Genomic DNA, 20,954 nt, shown 5'->3' with positions numbered 1-20,954 from the left:
AAATAATACGACAATAATATAATATATACGGACAATTTGTGAACATTGCATTACATTTTTGTAGGCCATCTACCGCATGCTCAATGAAAACAAAGCGAGAGGAGGGTCCAGCTCCGCTCCGGCCGGAGCCAGTACAGAGCACGCCCCCTAAGCGCAGAGCACGCCCATATGGGAGAAATGCAGAATAAAAAAATAATAAACATAACCATTTAAATTGAAATGTGTCAGTCGTAATGTTCACATTTTTAAAACTTAATCGTAACGTTCAGACTTTGACAACTTTAATGTGAACGTTACGACTGACGCATTTCAATTTAAACGGTTGTGTTTATTATTTTAATTCTCCATTTCGTGCTCTGTATTTAGGGGGCGTGCTCTGTACCTAGGAAGAGGGGCGTGCTCTGTACTGGCCCCGGGCCCGTCACCCGGAAGTACTCCACGAGAGTGTCAAACCCAGAGCCAGCTGTGGTCAAACCGTTGGCCGTTTGCAGCGGGATCCTTGAAAATAAAAACAAACCGTCTAGACTGTTCGTGTCGGTCGGCTCCATGGCGACCGTGTCGGTCGGCTCCATGGCGCTGTATTGCGCGTCCTTGAACTCTTGGTACACTTTCTAACGTTAATCAGACTAACGTTAGCTAATTTGTAGCTGTTAGCTAACTTACATACGAAGTCGCGCGACCAAAAACATGCCTCCCAAGAAGCATCAGATGAAGCCGAGGACGGCCAACATCTCCAGCTCCCTGTCAGAGGAGCTCAGCCTGGAGACCACCGTCCCCACAGAGGACATCTCCTCGTCCGACGACCAGCGGGACGGCTCTCAGAAGGTGACTCGCCAGCTGATCGAGAGGAAGGAGCTGCTCCACAGCCTCCAGCTGCTGAAAATCGAGATGTCCCAGAAGAACCTGGTTATAGACAACATGAAAGCCGAGCACATGACCAAGGTGAGGTGTGTGTGTGTGTGTGTGTGTGTGTGTGTGTGTGTGTGTGTGTGTGTGTGTGTGTGTGTGTGTGTGTGTGTGTGTGTGTGTGTGTGTGTGTCTGTGTCTGTGTCTGTGTCTGTGTCTGTGTCTGTGTCTGTCTGTGTGTAAAGTTTAAACCTGTATGAGTCCCAGTGTCCCACTAACGTTATCCAGCATTATTTTGGTCTAATGCTAGTATGTTTTATTGTCTGGAGACATAATGCCACCGTGCCTGCCTTCTTTGTTTAACGTTACTGGGTATCTGGGTCGTGTTGTTGTGTTTCAGATTGATGAGCTGGAAGAGAGGCTAAATGATGCCATACACCAGAAACAAGTCTTGGCCCTGAGACTGGACAGCCAGCTCAAACTTGCTCAGGAGGAGAGCAGGTGAGGGAAGTGGAGGCAGTGGTAGACAAAGCTACATAGGAATAGAACAATTGTCTCTCAAGGCAGTCTATCTCTTCCACAATCTTCAAATCCTCCAGAGACAGTCTGTACTTCAGCCTGTTACAATTTGGCCAGAGGAAGTTGTCATCTTCCAAATACGTTTGATGGTATTTGACCAATCACGCCTTCCGTTTTGACGAATGGTTTTGACCAACTTTCTCCTCTGTGAAGTACAGACGGGTAGGCGGGAAGTATTTGTAAATTGTGGGAGGCCGAGCCAACATGTCTGTTTTAAGGGACTAGAATATAACTGATAAATTAAGTAGGAGGATGTGACACTGATTTACCCCTGCATTGTTGTGGCAGCCCAACACATTCAGCATATTTGTTGTTATCAAGAATCAATCAAGAACTGGTCATAGCTTTTTGACAGCCATCTTGCCCAGCCACTACATGCATACATCTTGGACACCAATCAGAAAATCAAAATCTTCAAAAATATGAAAATGCCATTTAAATGGGATGTGGGTCGTTTAACCAGTATTGATCTCTCTCTGTTCCGCAGTATTCTGCCAGTTGGCAGGTACGCACAAAGCTGAACTAAGCTAACGGAGATAATCCTTACGTTGTGCTGTGAATGCAGGAAGCAGCAGGCTCTGCGTCAGCAGGAGATGGATGTGATCTTGCTGAGGCAGCAGCAGCTGGAGGAGACCAACAGACAGCTGTGCGACAGGGCTGGAGAGCTGCGCAGGTCCCTGAGGGACCTGGACATCTCCCAGGACAGGTACCAGGAGCTCCGTGACCTCCCCGAGGACAAACTCTCCATACCCGAATATGTAGCTGTAAGTAAAGGCAACGTCTCCTCACTACGCCACCCTGCTGAGAGCCATGAGAAAGAACGGAGATTAGGGCTGGGCAATATATCGATATTATATTGATATTGTATTATCGTTATATGAGACTAGATATCGTCTTACATTTTAGATATCATGATATGGCCTAAGTGTTGTCTTTTCTTGGTTTTAAAGGCTGTATTCCAGTAAAGTGATGTCATTTTCTGAACTCACCAGACTGTTTTCTGGCTGTTCTATTATTTGCCTTTACCCACTAATCATTATTCAGTATATTATCCACAGATGATTATTTACCATGAATCTCATTATGTAAATATCTTGTGAAAACACCAATTTAGTCATCCCTACAATATTGCCATGATATCAAGGTAAGGTTTTGGTCAAAATATTGTGATTATCTCTCCTAGGTTTGGGCGATATGGAGAAAATCATATATGAATCATATATGATATATGGGGGTTATTTCGGCTGGGCTAAATGTGTCACTGTCACCTAATGGATGAGGAAGCTGCTGTGACACATTCTGTGCTTCTTTTCTGTGTGCGTTGCTCAGATGTGTTTCTATGAGGTGGTGACTCCTCTGCGGGCCCAGCTAACAGAGCTCCATGTGAACAGAGGTGGCTTGACTGAAGAGCTGGACACACACAGAGCCCAGATGAAGGCCCTGATGGAGGTACCACACGCACGCGGCACACACACACACACACACACACACACACACACACACACACAGCAGGATTTATATACACACAGTTGGACATTTGAGCCAAATTTGAAGAAATTCCATCTGCGTTCCTGAAATATCGAGTTGATGAGCATCGGACGGACGGATGGACATACGTACGGATGCATAACCCGAAAACATGTGTGTGTGTGTGTGTGTGTGTGTGTGTGTGTGTGTGTGTGTGTGTGTGTGTGTGCGTGTGCGTACAGAGCTATGAGGAGGAGCGGCGACTGCGTACGGAGCTGGAGTTAAGGAGCCAGAGGCTGACCCTGGAGCTGGCCGACACCAAACTGCAGATCCAGGAGGGAGATTACCGCAGAGACAACTACCCCAGCCTCAAACGGTGTGTGTGTGTGCGTGTGTGTGTGTGTGTGGGGGTTTGAGAGAGATTGTGACTGTCTTCGTTCGTTCAAGTATAATATAATGTAGATGGGGAGATAACAGAACAGAGTTCTGTTAGGGCTAACTTCTAGTCATTGAAATCCTAGTGAAATCACACAATCTACTCATTTTGCTGGGGACTCGCCTGCGACCCCCTCGCCAAGCTGACGTTCGAGTATATAGGACCAGCTGCCGTCGGCAACGCTCCAAGTCGAAGCTGACGTAGCACGTTTTCCGCATTAGTTACAGCAACACTGTGCCAACAACCACAGCACATGTGACAGGTGGAGTTTGTAAAGGCACTGCAGTTTCACTCACTCCAATCATGCACAACCCTTTTTTCAGGCATTTTTATTTATTTATTTATTATTTATTTTATTTTATTTGGGGGCGGGGATATCAAATGGTGAATGCGATTCTAAGTTGTTCTACTGTTTGTGTTTTCCTGCTAGTCCATGTGCACGTTAGACTTCATCTGGTGTTTGTCCTGTGGTTCGCAGTGAGCGCGACGACTTTGAGTCAGAGGTGAAGGAGCTGAGGAGGAGACTGGAGACCCTGGACTTGACTCATACCACACAGACCAGGGAGAGGAACACCCTCGGCAAAGAGGTATTTCACACACACACACACACACACACACACACACACACACACACACACACAGCACACAGTCTCCTACTTTAGGGGGGAGGGCATGAAATGTCAGATGTCTACAATTTGTACTTGCCAATCCAGAATATGGCTTTGTCCTGATAATGTCCATTTAGGTCTGGTCTGGCTGAAATGCATGGTTATCCAGAATGTGTTTCTCTTCTTCTCCTGCAGGTGGCGACATTGCAGCAGTCAGTGACTCTGCTGCAGAAAGACAAGGACTACCTCCACAGGCAGAACGTGGAGCTCAGTGTCCGCTGTGCACATGAAGAAGACCGCCTAGAGAGGCTGCAGGTCCGTAGAGCTGCACAGCTAAGGAGGCTCAACTAATGCAAACAGCTGTTAGGCCTCATCTAATATGTCCTCACTTCTTGTTTCTACCATTCAGGTACAATTAGAAGACACTAAGAAGGCCAGGGAGGAGGCCTACGAGAAATACATGGCATCCAGGTTAGGTTCCTGCTCATTTACACCAGTCACCAGCACCATTCAGGCATATCTAACGTTCTGATGTTTTTAAATAGAGGGCACTTAAACCGCACCTGAAAATAGTCAGACACCAAACAATGACCTCAATTTTACTTGGAGTGTTAGTGCAGAGGTGCCCAAATTCTTTCCTATGAAGGGCCAAAATTAATCTGGATGGATGGATGTGGGCCAAAAATAAATGTCGATGTTATGTGAAATTACGTGAAATTATATTATTTTATAGAACATTTACATTCTAAAATTAAAATAGGTCTTCTAATTTTATATGGTAAAAGTATCATCAAGCTAGGTTTAAAAATGACCCCGCCACAGCCTCTGAAAGACCGTGATTGGCCGTGATTTCTTGCTTTCAAAACCACGGAGGGCCAAAACAACCTGCCAACGGGCTCCACCTCCTATGTGATTAAATGTGATCCAGACCATAAGCTGATAAAGCACCAGTGTTGCTCTCCTGACCTGTCAAAGTATCTTGAGTAAGATACGTACTTAACCTAGCGGCTCCAGACCAGGAGCAGTCTGGCTGACCCTGCGCCTCATGCATTACTCTCTGGTGGAAGTCCATTGATTTTAAATGAGTGAATCACTGCATCATTCCTTTACAATGTATAGCGTTTCAATCCAGGTATCACATGCTTTGGATTTATTTGACTTATAAATTGATAATGTACATGTAAACCTCAAATGAATGTCATTTTGTCTTGTTCTTTGTCAGCTCTCCGTAAAACCTTTGTGATTAATGTGCTGTCATCAGTTGATGCTAGGTTTTTTTTCATGATCAAATTGATCAGTGATGCACACTTCCAACTAAAATGTATGTTGTAATACAATCAGTAATAATATCTAATCAATTTAATCTAATACGTCTGTGGTCCATTTGTTCAAATATGCTCAACTCTCTTTCAACTCTGATCTGATCTGCACTAAGAAAGACTCTTCGGGGGGGAGGGGGGGGGGGGGGGCGTGGCAGTACACTCTTCAAGCTTGGTGTTAATGATGGTGAAAAGCATCTACTGGGGTTTGTTTCTGTTTATATAGTTTCAGACTCACTCCTGTTTTCACACGTGTTTTTCATGCTTCTTTGCATTCCAGAGACCACTACAAGTCAGAGTATGAGAGCAAGCTGAGAGAGGAGTTGGAGAACATCAGGCTGAAAACAAGTCAGGAGATTGGCAACCTGCAGAGAACCTCCAGGGAGATGTACGAGAGGGAGAACAGGTACCACTCTTGTCTCACACACACCTCTGAAGATAATGTGCAGATGTTGACTAAGGATTATGAATTAAAAAAAGCACAACACCCATCAAGTCGTCGATGCTGATGTATTTCTATCAAAATCAAGGGAAGTTGCAGACTTGGTGGACATGTGATTTCGAATGATTTATTCCACCACGATTCAGCCAAAGGCTTGATCTGGGTGGGCTCATCAAAGGACAGGGCTAATTTCACGAGATTCTCAATGATCAAGAGCAGATGTTCTGTAGCCATTGTTGAAGTCACACTTTGCTTTCTATGGTTGCTGTAATACAGCTGATGGAGGACTCATGCAGGATGGAGTTTCTTATTGAATTCATCCTTGCAAAGGGGCACCAAGTGTTCAAGTGGAAATAAATTGTGCAGCATTGGTCAAAACAATCATTCAAATGCTGCTTTGTTGCCACACATTTTGTGGAAAGGCGATTATTACAGAAATGTGTCGATTTTAGGTTTGGAGTGGCATCGTTCAGAGTAGGTTCAAAACAAAAAGAAATGTTTGCTTTTGTATTGGTATGGAGGGCATCTTTTGAGTTTTCCTGTGTGTGTGTGTGTGTGTGTGTGTGTGTGTGTGTGCGTGTGTGTGTGCGTGCGTGCGTGTGTGTGTGTGTGTGTGTGTGTGTGTGCGTGCCAGGAACTTACGTGAAGCCAGAGACAACGCAGTGATGGAGAAAGACAGAGCAGTGGCTGCTGAGAGAGACACTCACTCCAGATATGACCAACTACTAGAACAGTGAGTGACCTCATCCTACACATAGTGTAAGAGTACTTACTACAGGTGTCTGAACAGTGAGTGACCTCATCCTACACATAGTGTAAGAGTACTTACTACAGGTGTCTGAACATTTTACATGATCCCTCTTTGAAATACAGTGAACTACACTGAGTCTTTTCTTTTACTGCCGTTATCATTCAATATGGTTCAAAATGCAATTTGATGTCTTTTAATATTATGTTTTAAGGAGGCCAATAAACATGTAGAAGCTGGCAGTCTATTTAACATATTTATATAGTTTGATATAAAGTAATTTTTATACAACCCTATTTAGGCTGCAAACTCTTTATCAGCCGTCTAGCGAGTCACTGACCTGACTCCGCCAGATGGGGCGGTATTGAGTTCAAGATAGTGGATAAACGCTTGAGGAGGATTGCGTCATTATCTACTGCATGACATGAAGTAGCCTTTTGGCAAATACCACCGTCTTAGACAGACGCGCTGTGCTCTGAGGGGCTAAACACAGCTGCTGCACTTAATGTGCTCTATTTCAAAGAGTGCACTGTTGATATGCCGTAAACCAGGGATTCTCAAGCTTAGCCAGAGGGCCGCTGTTAAACTGTCAAGGAACTCAGGCCAGTTGAGACCCACTGCAAATGTTACAGCGCGCTCTGCTGGACACAATAATGTATTGGACAAGAATACCAACCATGGACAACCATAAAACTGGTTTGAAAAGGATTTGAATTATGTTTTTTTTTAATCAACTTATTTATTGATATAATTATGTATGTATTTATTGGCTCCAATTGTTCGTTGTTTTTCGGCAGTCCATGACAGTCAGATAGGCGGCTGCCAGAAAGTTCTCTATGCTGGGAAAAACCGAGCAATGACATATGACTCGCGTATGTGTATACAGTAAGCTTATATCATTTTGACTTACTGGGAGTCTACTGAAAACTGTGTGTGTGTGTGTGTGTGTGTGTGTGTGTGTGTGTGTGTGTGTGTGTGTGTGTGTGTGTGTGTATGTGTGCTTGCGTGTGAGCAAGTGAAAGCCTGTCATTAGCACATGTTGTGGGTGCGGCGAGACTTAGGTGGCTGTGGTTTACTCTCTCTTACTAAAGATCACATGAAAGCTGTGAAGTAATGGTGGGGTCAAGAGGTCACATAGAGGCCACTGAGGGGTGAAAGGTCGTTTCTCTAAACGGCTAGTGTCTCTTGAGCCGGCTGGCTGCCTCTCGGGAATGAAATACTTCCAGCTCAGGTTGAACACAAACGGCTGGGCTGAACTGGAGACAAAGTTATGTGCTGAGGAAGTCTCCTCGTAAACAATGGCCAAAACATTAGATTGCTTCTCCACACTTTCTACATTTTTTCTTCTTCTTGGATACATTTTTTTTATTTAAAGAAAAGTTGGCATTGACAACTCTGAAAGTGGATTAACTTTTTTCATTCATTTGCATTATTTTAATAAACTGGTATACGAGGGATCAGCCGAGCAGCATTTTTGTAAACAAACCGTGTCACTGGGTGGCAACCGCAATGGAACCTTATGGAGCCCGAGTGGCGCGAGGCGTGAGTGTCTGACTCTAGCCGGCTAACTCTGTTTACGTTTTAAAAAACCGCGACAGTTCACACAACTTTAACACGACACGCATAATATTATATCATACATCAAACTCTTGAGCTACTTCTGCTCTCACTCAGAATGTCAAAATATAAGCGATGTCATGTATAGTTTTTGAGGTATTAACGTTTGTTTGGCACAACTCATACTATTAACTGCCGCGGGGTTCCGCATTTCTGGGTGACAAGTGACGTCACGCTGATTTGTCCTATATTTGTTAACATTAATTTCTAGATTTATTCTGAAAAATGTATACATATAAAGGTTCTTTATTTTGATAATACTTATATAATAATACTTACATCCTGCTTATCCCCAGTGATTTGATCAAGTTGACAATCACAATATCTGCTTCAGGGAACATTATACTGCCTCTAAAGATGCTCTGGGTCATGATGGCCTTAAGGGGGCTTTCCACTTCTTGCATGGATATTGCAGCAGATCCTTTGTGGGCCTTGGTGCTTACGCATACAAAAGACACACACACATGCGCACACATACACACACACACACACACACACACACACACATGCACACACATGCGCACACACACACACACACACACACACACACACACGCACAGTCCCACACACACACACACACACACATACACACACACACACACACACACACACACACACACACAGTCACAGTCACACACACACACACACACACACAGAAACACACACACACACACGCACGCACACACACACACACAGTCACACACACAGTCTCTCTCACACACACAACCAGCATTTTCTTTTTTTCTTGGGAGATATTGTTTCAGGCCTATGGTGGCCGACCACACTCTTATTTTCTGAACAGTAAGTTGAGAAAATGACATCACATTACTGTGATGCAGCCTTTAAAACCAGGAAAAGACAACACTTATTCCATATCACCATATTACCACATCCAAAATCTAACACAATCTAGTCCAATATCACGATATCGATATAATATTCATATTCATATGCAAATGTCACACAAAACTGTTTGCATGTCTTATATTTCACTTGAATTTAACTAATCTTATGCATCAGCATTGTTTGTGTGTGTGTGTGTGTGTGTGTGTGTGTGTGTGTGTGTGTGTGTGTGTGTGCATTTTATAACTTGTAATATACTGTCTATATTTCTCCAATATTGTGTCTGTAACAGACAGACGGACCCACACAGCAGCAGCAGCAGCAGCAGTGGTGTAGCTGTCACTGGGTTTCTACTAGTGACTTGACATGCCAATCATTCTTCCAGATCCAAGCTACCAGCTGTTGGTCATTCCCTACCCTCCCGCCTCCCTTCCCTCTCTCTCTCTCCCTCTCTCTCCCTGACTCCTGCCGCGATCACATTCCCGCTCTGCGTCGCATCGCGAGCCAGCAACGACAGATGCTGGTCACAAGCCCTTAACCCCTAACCCCACGCATGCCTCTATTTTTGGGCCAAAGAATGAAGCGGACAAGCTTGAAATGGCGTCAGCGATCGTTGGAGCCACAATCTCCGCTCTCTCTATTTCGGTGTGCTGCCGAACAACGCCGGTCGCAGCCAAGAGCTTGTACCAAAAACATCAAGCGAGTATTTTAGAGTGGCGTTCCATTTTCACCCGTGTTTAGGAGGCCTAAAGCAACTGCGAATATTTCCAACTCGTTACGATCGGCGTAATTAAAGGACGGAGTGAGACCATTTACTCGGGTACACCAAAACTGGGAAGAAAAACGCGGTTCATTTAGTTAGGAAGCTCTTGCTTCTTTGCAGCCGACCATTGACAAATGCGGGTGTAAAATGTCGATGGTGTGTGTGGACACGTCTGTCAGCGTGAGCACACGGCTCAGGCCTGCACTTTAAACGGATGATGAAATCCTATCGGGCCAGCTGTAATCGGGGGTTATTAATATTATCCCGGCCACCTCTGTGGCCCTGATGGAGTCTCTGTGCGCGTGCGTGCGGTGCACAATCACATCCATTTATGTCACAAAGCTGTGCCTTTACGCAGGCAGTGACACGTTTTGGGAATATCATCTGTAAAAGAGTTTGTGTGTCTTGGCTCTTTCCCTCGCTTGTTTATGCAATTAAACACCTTCCCCGAGCTGCCAGCTAGACTCATTTTAAGATCAAACGAGAGCAAACAGTGCCGTGAGCGCCATTGAGAAACACAGTTCTCTAAAAGCCCAAATGATTTAAGACTTGGCTTTTCCTGCCTGATCAACCTAGTTGACCGAGCTCTTCGGTGCCACACTGCGCATTTTTATTTGAATAATAAAACTCCAAATTGTGCAAGAGAAGCAAGTAGGCACACCAAATGAACGGTCGCTTGCCAATTGCCAAACAAACGTGTCCGCGGGGTGCGTGGGAGGATGAATAAAGTCCACGGTTTCGATACTTTGTTGCCATTTCAACATGGCAGCTGAGAGGAATTTGGTTCGGTGAGCTCGCCCACGGAACAAGAACGAGAAGAACCCGACTTCTGCGTATTATTGTCTGTATTGTGTGTACATCGTGTGTGTACACTGTGTGTTTCTTTTTGGGCATGTCTTCTGGGGTGTTTTATAGTGACTTTCTTTAGTGTCTTTCTTGTCAATACATTGGTATGTACAGGTATAGCTTTACTCTTGTGGTTTTATATTTGATTATGTTTCTTTTTGGGTATGTCCTTTTGGGTTGTGTTTTGGTGTAGGAGTCACCCGTGGACAGGTGTTGAAAATGAGCGTCCTGCTAGAAACACTTAAAGGAACACTCCGCCCATTTTCAACCAGCTTTGTATCATTAGAACATCAGTAGTATATCAGAAAACTGTAAACTGTTTTGAAGTCTGTCATTTAATTTGACAGTTATTGAGTGTTAAAGTGTGGACCAGTGACATCACTGGTCCACACTAACTCAAATTAATAACTCATTAACTCAAATCAACTCTCAATAACTGTCAAACTAGTTTGAGTTAACTCCATTTGAGTTAATGAGTTATTCATTTGAGTTAGTGTGGACCAGTGATGTCACTGGTCCACACTTTAACACTCAACTGTCAAATTAAATGACAGACTTTAAAACAGTTTACAGTTTTCTGATATACTACTGATGTTCTAATGATACAAAGCTGGTTGAAAATGGGCAGAGTGTTCCTTTAACACTGTGTATCTGGTTTGTTGTGCCTACATGTATGTTGCATCTCCAATGCTCTGTGCTGTCCATATGAAATAAACTTAACTTAACCTAACTCGCATAAATGCATTAGGACGGCATAAAAGAAAAAAAAGTACATGATACAAGTAATAGTAAGGATCATATTAAAACAGCACTTCCATGGGGAAACGACAGCGTCATTCTGTACCATAACCAGTATGACCTGTATAGCATTGTATGCATAAAATTACAGTGTGTCACAGACAGGCAGGCAGCACATTGATGATGATGAGTTGAGAGCACAAACAGCCCCGGGGGGAGGTAGGTGCTGCTGCAGAACCTGGCTGTTAAGAAGGAAGTGAAAAAAGGACGGTTAGCAGGGTGAGAGGAGTCGTGAAGATCCAGTGACACACAGGGACCTTTAGACTCTCCCAGGTGGAGAGGTTTGTCATGAAGCCTGGATGGTAGAAATGCAGAGCTGTAATCAACAAACGGAACTCAAAGTGAACGTCACTTCCTGCTTCAGCACTGTACCAGAGATTTTCATCCGCCATTTATTTTCCCATAGACATTTCGTCAAATGCGTATAAAAATAGTTTTACTTGTTCAAACCAAACGGTTCAGATATATTTAGAAACGGGAGAGACCACATAATATTTCACTCGGACCAGAACGTAAAAGATTGCGGATTTAAAGAAAATATTTTTTCATTGTTGTTGTTTTTTAGTTTTCGTCAGAGTGAAATGTTCTATGGTCTCTCCAGATTCTAAATATAGCTGAACCGTTTGGTTTGACCGAGTAAAACTATTTTTATAAGCATTTTACGAAATGTCAATGGGAAAATAAATGATAATCTCTGGTACAAGTGCTGAAGCAGGAAGTGACGTTCACTTTGGCTCTCTATGTAAAACATAATGACACTGCATCATCGACAGATCTTTTTGCCCTGTAGGCAAAGTGATCAGACTGAAGGGCAACATCAGATGGGTGACTGCAGACCTGGCCCTCAAAGACTTTCATTATAACCGATGTTAAGGCATCAGGTCTGTTGTCGAATTTTGGCAGAAGACGGCAGATTTAAAACATGCTGGGACCCTTTGCTCAAACTAGACATTTGTTAAAAACGTGAATGAAAATAGCGACGACACCATCTGCACACCATTTCAGCGTGGCAGCTGAGGCGAAGTCGGGGCCTGCAGCCTTCCTAACCTCATGTTCAGTGACTCAAAATGGAGGCACAGTCTAATCTGATAAGGGAGAAGGCAGTGCAGCCAAGCTGATGTCAAACGTGCAGTAAAATGTGTTCAAGTCATCAGGCGGGTCGGGGTCAGAAGCTGCGAGGACAGGTTTTAATCAAGTTAATTTGACATTTGTGTTTTTAATGCTGTCATGACCTCATTTCTTTCAACGTTGGGAGAAACCACCGGGCATGCCTGAGCTCAAGCAGAGGCCTGGTGGTGAGTGTGGCCTCTCAGAGTCTCTCTGACTGCCTGCGAGTTGAGGTTACTGGAGAGATAGAATACTTTTATCAGCACAGCGACGCATGCAGTATATACCATCACCAACCCATCATCATCATAACCCGACTATTTCACATACAACTCACATTTTTACGTGGGGGTGTCTCCGTCTCCTTGCATCCAGGTTTCGTCAGGTCCAGCTGGGTACGGACAGCCGGGTGGCAGAGATGTCCAGCCAGGCCAAGCTGCACTCCTTCGAGGCCGAGCGCGCTCAGATGGTCAAGGAGGAGACGGCCAAGGCTCTGGTCCAGTGCCAGGTGGAGTGTGAGAAACAGCAGAAGAAAGTGGAGGTACCGAGTGTGCAGACAGAGACCAAAATGAAAGAAGCTTTCGCTGATTGTCAGCGTAGAGGCAGACCCAGTGTTCTGTGTGTATTAACCTCCATTTAAAACAGTCGTACTCTTGTCTTTTTGCTCTGTGCCTCTTTCCCCGCATGCTTTCATTCCAATTAACTAATTCATCGAATCAAACATCTTTTCTAGTGAATGGAGGCTTGGCTTTTGATGCAATATGTGAATTGTGACAGATATCAGGCGAAGGACATCTTTTGAAAATAGCTTTGAATTTGTTCAGATTCTCCTCAACAGTGAGTTTTGGAATAGTTTTGGGGTGAGGTTGCTTTCACTTAGAATGTCTCTACGTTTCCTCTTTGTCCCTCTCCCTCTTTCTGAGGAGATAGCGACGGGTCATTTCATCCAACTATTTGGTAACAATGTAATGAAATGTGGAGTACACTGACCGACATTTTTAATTGAGGTCGATAAATAGCATTTTCCAGTTTTGAACATGAACATGAATTTATACCGTAAGTAAGAACCAACATTCACAGTGTTGTTGTTATTCTAGTCAGGTTATTCTTGTGCAGCAGCCAGAGCCAAGAATACGATGCACGGCACGCCATGCATATTAGTGGGTAGTATGGTAAACCGCATATTCACAAGCTAGTAAATCACTGAAATCAAAGCGTACAATCTTAATGCATAAACACACAATAATAAATGTCATTTTAAAACAAACATTTACAGATATACCTGATGAAGACGCACTGACGTCGAAACGTTGTCCTTATACTCTGCACCTTAAATAAAAGGCATCCTATGGCCCGAGTTGCTCCAGACTTCTTCCTTAATTGTGATTCTGCGTCCCTACCTTGTTTGTCATTAGGTCCAGTAAACCCAGTGTAGGCAATTAGCCAGGGGCAAGGGCGAAAATCCCCCAAGAAATCTCAGAATGCCCCCTAAAAACCATTGATCAACCATTTAGATCTTTTTTTTATATATATATTTTATTTTCAATTTTGTAATAGAGCAGTACACAAACAAGACAAAACAAACAGTCTCAGGCACAGGAAAAGAACAGAAAGAAAAAACATAAACATCATCAACATTCAATATGACAACATGGTGCTACCAGCCCCATAAGGAGCTTATGTGCTTAAAAGAAATGTACATGGGATCCCGTGCGAGGGGTCCATGAGAAGCCAGCCAGGCGAGTCACCAGTCGCCCCCTAACCTCATCGAGGTAGGCTAGAAACGGGTCCCAGATCACGTTAGAGATGTTCTAAGTGAGTTGGTTCTCAGGAACCTGAGCCTCTCCATCCGTATAACAGAGATCATGTCCATCAACCACAATTGAAAAGGAGGTGAAGAGGGGGACTTCCATTCCTTCAGAATGAGTTTTTGTTTGGCAACAATAATTGTCCCCAGTGTCAGAGACTGTTGCACAGCTGTAGGGAAGTTCGGAGAGGACTCCGAGCAGCCGAAGATGGCGAGTTCTGCTTTGATCATTTTATTGTCATTCAATTAATTTAATCTCCATTTCCATCTCTAACACCAGCACCTGCAAGCTGTTTGCCAGAAGAAGACGATGAAGTACACACTCACACAAACAGCGCAGTTGTTCACAGTACAGCAACCTCCGGCTTGCCACTGTTTTGTAATAAATACCTTTCAAACAATAAAGCTGTGGGAAAAAGAAGCAGAAAAAAAAGATTAAAACAAAAATGTATCCATCCACCGCAGGTTACCTAGGCGACCAGCCACATATTTGACCAGAGAACGCCTACAAGAGAGCACAACAGCCAATGACACAGCGCCATCATCGGCAAATCGCTGTATGCTTGTAGCCTACGCGGAGAGTGATACTGTAGATAGGAAGAAAGTGTATCAAGCTTGGCCCAGCACTACTGATGATGACGTTTAAAAATGATATCATAGGTGCATTTTGAGATGACTCAAACTCAGAGATTCCGGTAGGCACTTTTAGGGCCTCTTTATAAATCCAAGCAAGCACTTTGGTTTCAAGTAGTTTCCAGACCTGTGGCAAGCAACCCTGAACTTTATGCACTAATTCGTTCTTTTTACAGTGCCCCCAAAATTTTGAAATGCCCCCATTTTTTAGACAGTGGGGAAAAAAGTTACATATTTTTTTAAATTTCCACTGAGTGAACCACATGTTAGCCAGGATTTGATCCTATGAAAAATTGAAAGCGAAATTCATCTTTTTGCTCGCCCCTCTCCACACAGGGCAGTCTGAGCACAGGGTCTTCTCACCTCTTCTCTCTCTCTCTCTCTCTCTCTCTCTCTCTCTCTCTCTCTCTCTCCTGCGCTCCCTCAGGTGCTGACGCAGGAGTTTTACAGGCTGCAGACGTCATCAGAGAAGCGGCTGGCGGAGCTGCAGGCGCGGAATGCCGAGCAGGCGGCTCGACTGGACACCTACGAGATGCTGGAGCAGGAGCTGGACCAGGTCACCATGCAGGCTGCCGAGAGTAAGGACACCACATGACTGAGACATCACGCGTTACGTACACGGCTACACACGTTACGTACACACACTACACTGTAGTGTGTGTACGTAAAGTGTACGTAAGACAAGTCAGAAATGTCAGAAATGTAAAAATAGGACACTGATGCTACATGTATTGTGCTCACAGATGCATCTGTTAGGTGTAATAAGCTACATGGGAATTTTTACATCATACAATTTTGAATGCTTTGACAAATATTGTATTGAAATAATATGTAGGCACCAATATGAGAACAATCGGGAATTGCTAGCGGCCGTAGCGGGCAGGTAGTGGTAGTTCCTTGTGGAAGTGGAAGAAACACAAGTGAAAGAGAGTAGAAGGATCTTGTGTTAAGCAATAGGATTTCACTAGTACAGACTTTGACCAATAGATTGTCAAAGGCACCGGAGCAGGACACAATGTTCCCGCCCACTTCTAGCGGGCCTCGCACGCTTCGTGTGCTCGCCTGCTCTAACAGCGATTGTGAACCACGGAACCACCTTCCGCCACCTTATTATAGTATCCATCCACCCATCCGTCCATCTTCAACTGCTTATCCAAGATCAGGTCGCGGAGGTAGCAGTTCCAGCCGGGGACCCCAAACTTCCCTTCCCCCGGCCACATTAGCCAGCTCTGACTGGGCGATCCCGAGGCGTTCCCAGGCCAGCGTGGAGATATCATCTCTCCACCTAGCCCTCGGTCTGCCCCGTGGTCTCCTCCCAGCTGGACGTGCCTGGAACATCTTTTTATAGTAGTGAGATGTTATTGCCACATCTTTATGAGGGGCGGCTGTAGCTCAGGAGGTAGAGCGGGTCGTCCACTAATCGCTTTGGATAAAAGAGGTCGGTGGTTCGATTCCCGCCTCCTCCACTCTGCATGTCGAAGTGTCCTCGGGCAAGATACTGAACCCCAAATTGCTCCTGATGGTGTGCCAGCACCCTGCGTGGTAGATTGCCGCCATCAGTGTATGAATGGGTGAATGTACCAACCGATTGTAAAGCGCTTTGGATAAAGGCGCTATATAAATGCAGGCCATTTACCATTTACCATTTATTATAATGGCCCAGAAGGTATAGGCAACATACAGTGTGTACAGTATTTGTGTTTGTGTCTGTTGCCAGTTGAGAATGAAGAGGAGGCAGAGAGAATTATGTTCTCGTATGGCTACGGTGCCAACGTTCCCACAACGGCCAAGAGGAGACTAAAACAGAGGTACAGTACATACATGATAGCTACGGTTGCACTTGTTGTTTCGATGCGTCTTATCATCCAGTTACGCCGGGACACATTGTGACAGTTCTGGTTGCACAGAAATTGGATTTTGCTCATCTTGCTATCGGATCTATAAAACCAGATATGGCAGTTAGTCAGGTTTGAAAAATCGAAACATACGTGTAACTATAGCCCAGGACTGCAAAATGAGAGAGGATACCCTGACAGTATTCTACTGAGAAGCCACTGGTGTGTGTGCGTGAATATTTCATCTGTATTCATTTAGCAGTCGTAATAAAACAATTAACCAGGGTTTGACAGATATATAGGTTTGTCAATATATGGTTACATAAAAACATGTAAAATGCATGTAAAACATATATTCTTTTAAGGTATTAATTTAATCGTTTGATTGTTTTCTGTTTAAAATAATAATAATTTAATGACCTCATGCATTAATCAGAGTTTCCCCTCCCAGTGAATAGGTGAGGTGGTTCAACCAGCCTTAAATAGTCATGTGGAGAGATGTATCCTATGGCCTAAAATGCAATTTTGATTTTCCTCCCCGTCAATGGAATGCAATGAGTGAAATTCTGTTGTAAACACGTTTAAACTATTTTTTATTGTTCGGCCTAAAAAGGGTGAAAACGGGTGAACGGTGTATTGGGATGTAGTTTTCAGAAAGATTTCCTTTTTTACCATATATCCAAATAAGAACACTTCCAGCACTACATTCTATTCTACACAATAACAATAAAGTATCTGACCAAAACGACCATGAATGTGGAGCCAAAACCAAAATTGTAGGGGAAACACTAGTGTGTACTTGTTGCTGTGATGACGATGTTGGGGGGATTTTATTTTGTTAAACCGTGTGTTTTGTCTGTGTGGGTGTTGTGCAGCGTTCACCTGGCCCGCAGGGTCCTACAGCTAGAGAGGCAGAACACCTCGCTGAGGAGAGAGCTGGAGAGACACAGCTCGCAGACGGGACAGATCTCCGAGGAGGTAAACACACACACACACACACCCACACACACACCCACACACACACACACACACCCACACACCCACACACACACCCACACACCCACACACACACACACACACAGCGAGGGTGCGTGCCTGCCCGGGGATCATCATCATCAATGGGATAAACTTTAAAAGGATGTAAAAGAAAAAGAGAAAAAAGCCCTGCAAGTAGCGACAGGCAACGCACGCACGTCTTTCTCCGCAGTCTGTTTTCCCACCGTTGCGAATCTCGTACAACAAACTGAGATCATGGCACAGCGTTTATTGAAGCCATAATGATTTATCTCCGCGAGCGATTACCTGGCCTGCCTGATGACATAACTGTGTCTATTATTACAGAGCCACCGGCGAGGTGCTCCTCTCTCATCACCCGGCGGCGTTTAGCTTCTCACACCATGGCATGGAAGTCGACTGTCACTGGCAAGGAGAGCACAGCTAATTGCTCTCTCACTTTAAAATGTCACTCTGCAAACGAGAGGCAAAGTAACCGCCTACTACTTCCTGCTTCAGCACTGTACCAGAGATTTTTAGCCGCCCATTTATTTTCCCATAGACATTTCGTAAAATGCTTATAAAAATAGTTTTACTCGGTCAAACCAAACGGTTCGGCTATATTTAGAATCGGGAGAGACCATAGAACATTTCGCTCTGACGAAAACTAAAAAGCAACGACATTGAACAAATATTTTCTTTAAATCCGCCATCTTTTACGTTCTGGTCTGAATTAAATATCATGTGGTCTCTCCTGTTTCTAAATATGTCTGAACCGTTTGGTTTGAACAAGTAAAACTATTTTTATACGCATTTGACAAAATGTCTATGGGAAAATAAATGGCGGATGAAAATCTCTGGTACAGTGCCGAAGCAGGAAGTAGGCGGTCACTTTGCCTCTCTACGTCATCAAGCCCTGCAAATTCAAGGGTGGCTTTTCTCTTGTGATGCAGCGAAACCGTGAGAAAACACACCTCATACGTCATCCTCTGCATTTGAAACCTCTTTGGCGAGGCCTGCCCGACTTGGTTTCTGGAGAGGTTTTGTCCCAATCGAACCGCGCGGGGGGGCCAAGTCCAGCTTTGAAAGCGGTGTCAGACCGTCAGCAAAACGGATGGGCGTTTGGGGAGACGAGACAGCAGCAGAGCAGACGGTGCAGAACTTCTAAATGAGAGGAGTGCGAACGTGGAGACTCGCCCGTCAGACGTGTTGACAGAGGGGAAAACAACGGCAAAGAGGCATGACGGCCGCTCTCTCCACGCTCGCCCGACAACCAGTCGCACCGGCCGCCCCGGGCTTCTGTTGTGTTTGGCACACTCTACGGGGCGTGTGTAACACAGAGTTAAATGTGGGTGTGTGTATATTTTGTGTGTGCGAGCGAGGTCACGTGTACCTAATACTCGTGCTCTGATGTGAAAAAACCATCCAGCAGGGGGGTTGGAATTCTGGTAGCCAGTGTCTTTGACTTTGTACTTCCTTTATTATAATCCCCGGACCAATGACAGGAGAGATTGCGCAACCCGGGTGTCGTGACGCGGGGGCCGACTCGTGACTAAAGAAACCGGCCATTCATGTGTCAGCGTTGATTGATTGGCACTTGTCCAGAATACTCGATGATTCAGAAGATGAAAGCGAGAGGGTGAAACGTTAGACTTCCCTAAGAAAACTAACACAGAAAAGCTCTTGGGTGTCAACCGCTTTAACCACCCACACAGATGTCCTGACTAACACCCTCCCGAGCCTCTCCGCCCAGTCTACTCACTATCAAACATTACTGGGCCGTAAAAACGGTTTAATGTGTAACGCCATGACTCGATCTTTTGTTTCCCAGATTCACTGTCTCTTTGATGACATCAGAGATAAGGGAGTCTTGGCTATTTTTCGAGTTCTGAGAAAGAATCATTCATGTAGTAAAAAAATAACTATACGTGCACATCGACCTGTGCGTGCCGGGTTAGGTGCAGAACATGAGTAGAAGGTCGAAACCCGCACCCCGGCCGAGGTATACATGTAGTTTAGACGATTCATTCGTGTTCACAAATATTGATTGAATTATACAAAGTCCTTGCAACTAGAGCTGCAACGATTAATCGATTAGTCGATCGACAGAAAATTAATCGACAACTATTTTGATAATCGATTCATAGTTTTGAGTACAATTTTAAGAGAAAGGGTCTAAATTCTCTGATTCCAGCTTCTTAAATGTGAATATTTTCTGGTTTCTTTATGTATGTATGATCGTAAACTGATATTATCTTTGAGTTGTGGACAAAACAAGACATTTGAGGGCATCACCTTGGGCTTTGGGAAACACTGATCGTCATTTGCTACCATTTCCTGACATTTTATAGACCAAACAACTAATCGATTAATCGAGAAAATAATCGACAGATTAATCGATTATGAAAATAATCGTTAGTTGCAGCAGCCCTACTTGTAACTTCTAGGTGTAACTTAAGTTTTATGGTGGAAATGATCCTTCAGAGCTCTCGTTACTGCAACATGCCACATGTACGACTCATTTCAATACAGGTAGAAATTTACTTTTTCAAATGTTCAGCTCTGTTAGTCAAAATAATCAATCCTGACTCTGTGTAGGTGAAATGACTGTTGCTCTAATTGCTGTAATAATATATATAACAATAAGTGTGCGCATGTGTGGTGTTCCTCAGTTGTCGGCAGCCAACCGTCTGCTGCAGCAGAGCCAGCAGCCCTACAGCTACCTGATCGAGAGCGTGCGCCAGAGAGACGCACAGATCAGCAGCCTGAAGGAGCGCATCGCCTCGCTGGAGGACGATGTCAGGTACACACGCACAAAGACACACAATGGACACACAACAGACACAAAACACGCCACGCTGGAGGACGATGTCAGGTACACACGCACAAAGACGCACAATGGACACACAACAGACACAAAACACATCTCGCTGGAGGAGGACGATGTCAGGTACACACGCACAAAGACACACAATGGACACACAACAGACACAAAACACGCCACGCTGGAGGACGATGTCAGGTACACACGCACAAAGACACACAATGGACACACAACAGACACAAAACACACTTCGCTGGAGGACGATGTCAGGTACACACGCACAAAGACGCACAATGGACACACAACAGACACAAAACACGCCACGCTGGAGGACGATGTCAGGTACACACGCACAAAGACACACAACAGACACAAAACATGCCACGCTGGAGGACGATGTCAGGTACACACGCACAAAGACACACAATGGACACACAGCAGAC

The 20,954-nt window shown here is 44.5% G+C and overlaps 1 protein-coding gene across 2 annotated transcripts in view; it reads left to right on the top strand.

Moving 5' to 3' along the window:
* The first annotated feature begins 482 nt into the window (after nt 1-482).
* The window catches only part of pibf1 (progesterone immunomodulatory binding factor 1), a 28,662-nt gene continuing 8,190 nt past the window's right edge, over nt 483-20,954 (top strand). The window contains exons 1-15 of one of the 2 annotated variants that reach the window (XM_083650603.1): nt 483-942; nt 1,247-1,347; nt 1,991-2,189; nt 2,755-2,874; nt 3,135-3,268; nt 3,807-3,915; nt 4,132-4,251; nt 4,346-4,407; nt 5,536-5,661; nt 6,332-6,430; nt 12,795-12,927; nt 15,287-15,437; nt 16,577-16,667; nt 17,570-17,672; nt 20,360-20,490. In XM_083650603.1, coding sequence (XP_083506729.1) covers nt 688-942; nt 1,247-1,347; nt 1,991-2,189; nt 2,755-2,874; nt 3,135-3,268; nt 3,807-3,915; nt 4,132-4,251; nt 4,346-4,407; nt 5,536-5,661; nt 6,332-6,430; nt 12,795-12,927; nt 15,287-15,437; nt 16,577-16,667; nt 17,570-17,672; nt 20,360-20,490 — 1,934 coding nt within the window. In that variant the 5' untranslated portion in view covers nt 483-687. Of the gene's footprint in view, nt 943-1,246; nt 1,348-1,990; nt 2,190-2,754; nt 2,875-3,134; nt 3,269-3,806; nt 3,916-4,131; nt 4,252-4,345; nt 4,408-5,535; nt 5,662-6,331; nt 6,431-12,794; nt 12,961-15,286; nt 15,438-16,576; nt 16,668-17,569; nt 17,673-20,359; nt 20,491-20,954 lie in introns of both variants that reach the window. The other variant, XM_083650602.1, reaches the window with a different exon arrangement.

This window comes from Poromitra crassiceps, assembly GCF_964638095.1.
Source record: "Poromitra crassiceps genome assembly, chromosome: 14".
NCBI classification, from domain to species: domain Eukaryota; kingdom Metazoa; phylum Chordata; class Actinopteri; order Beryciformes; family Melamphaidae; genus Poromitra; species Poromitra crassiceps.
The sequence above is the reverse complement of the archived record's forward strand: the minus strand, read 5'-3'. Positions and strand labels throughout refer to the sequence as shown.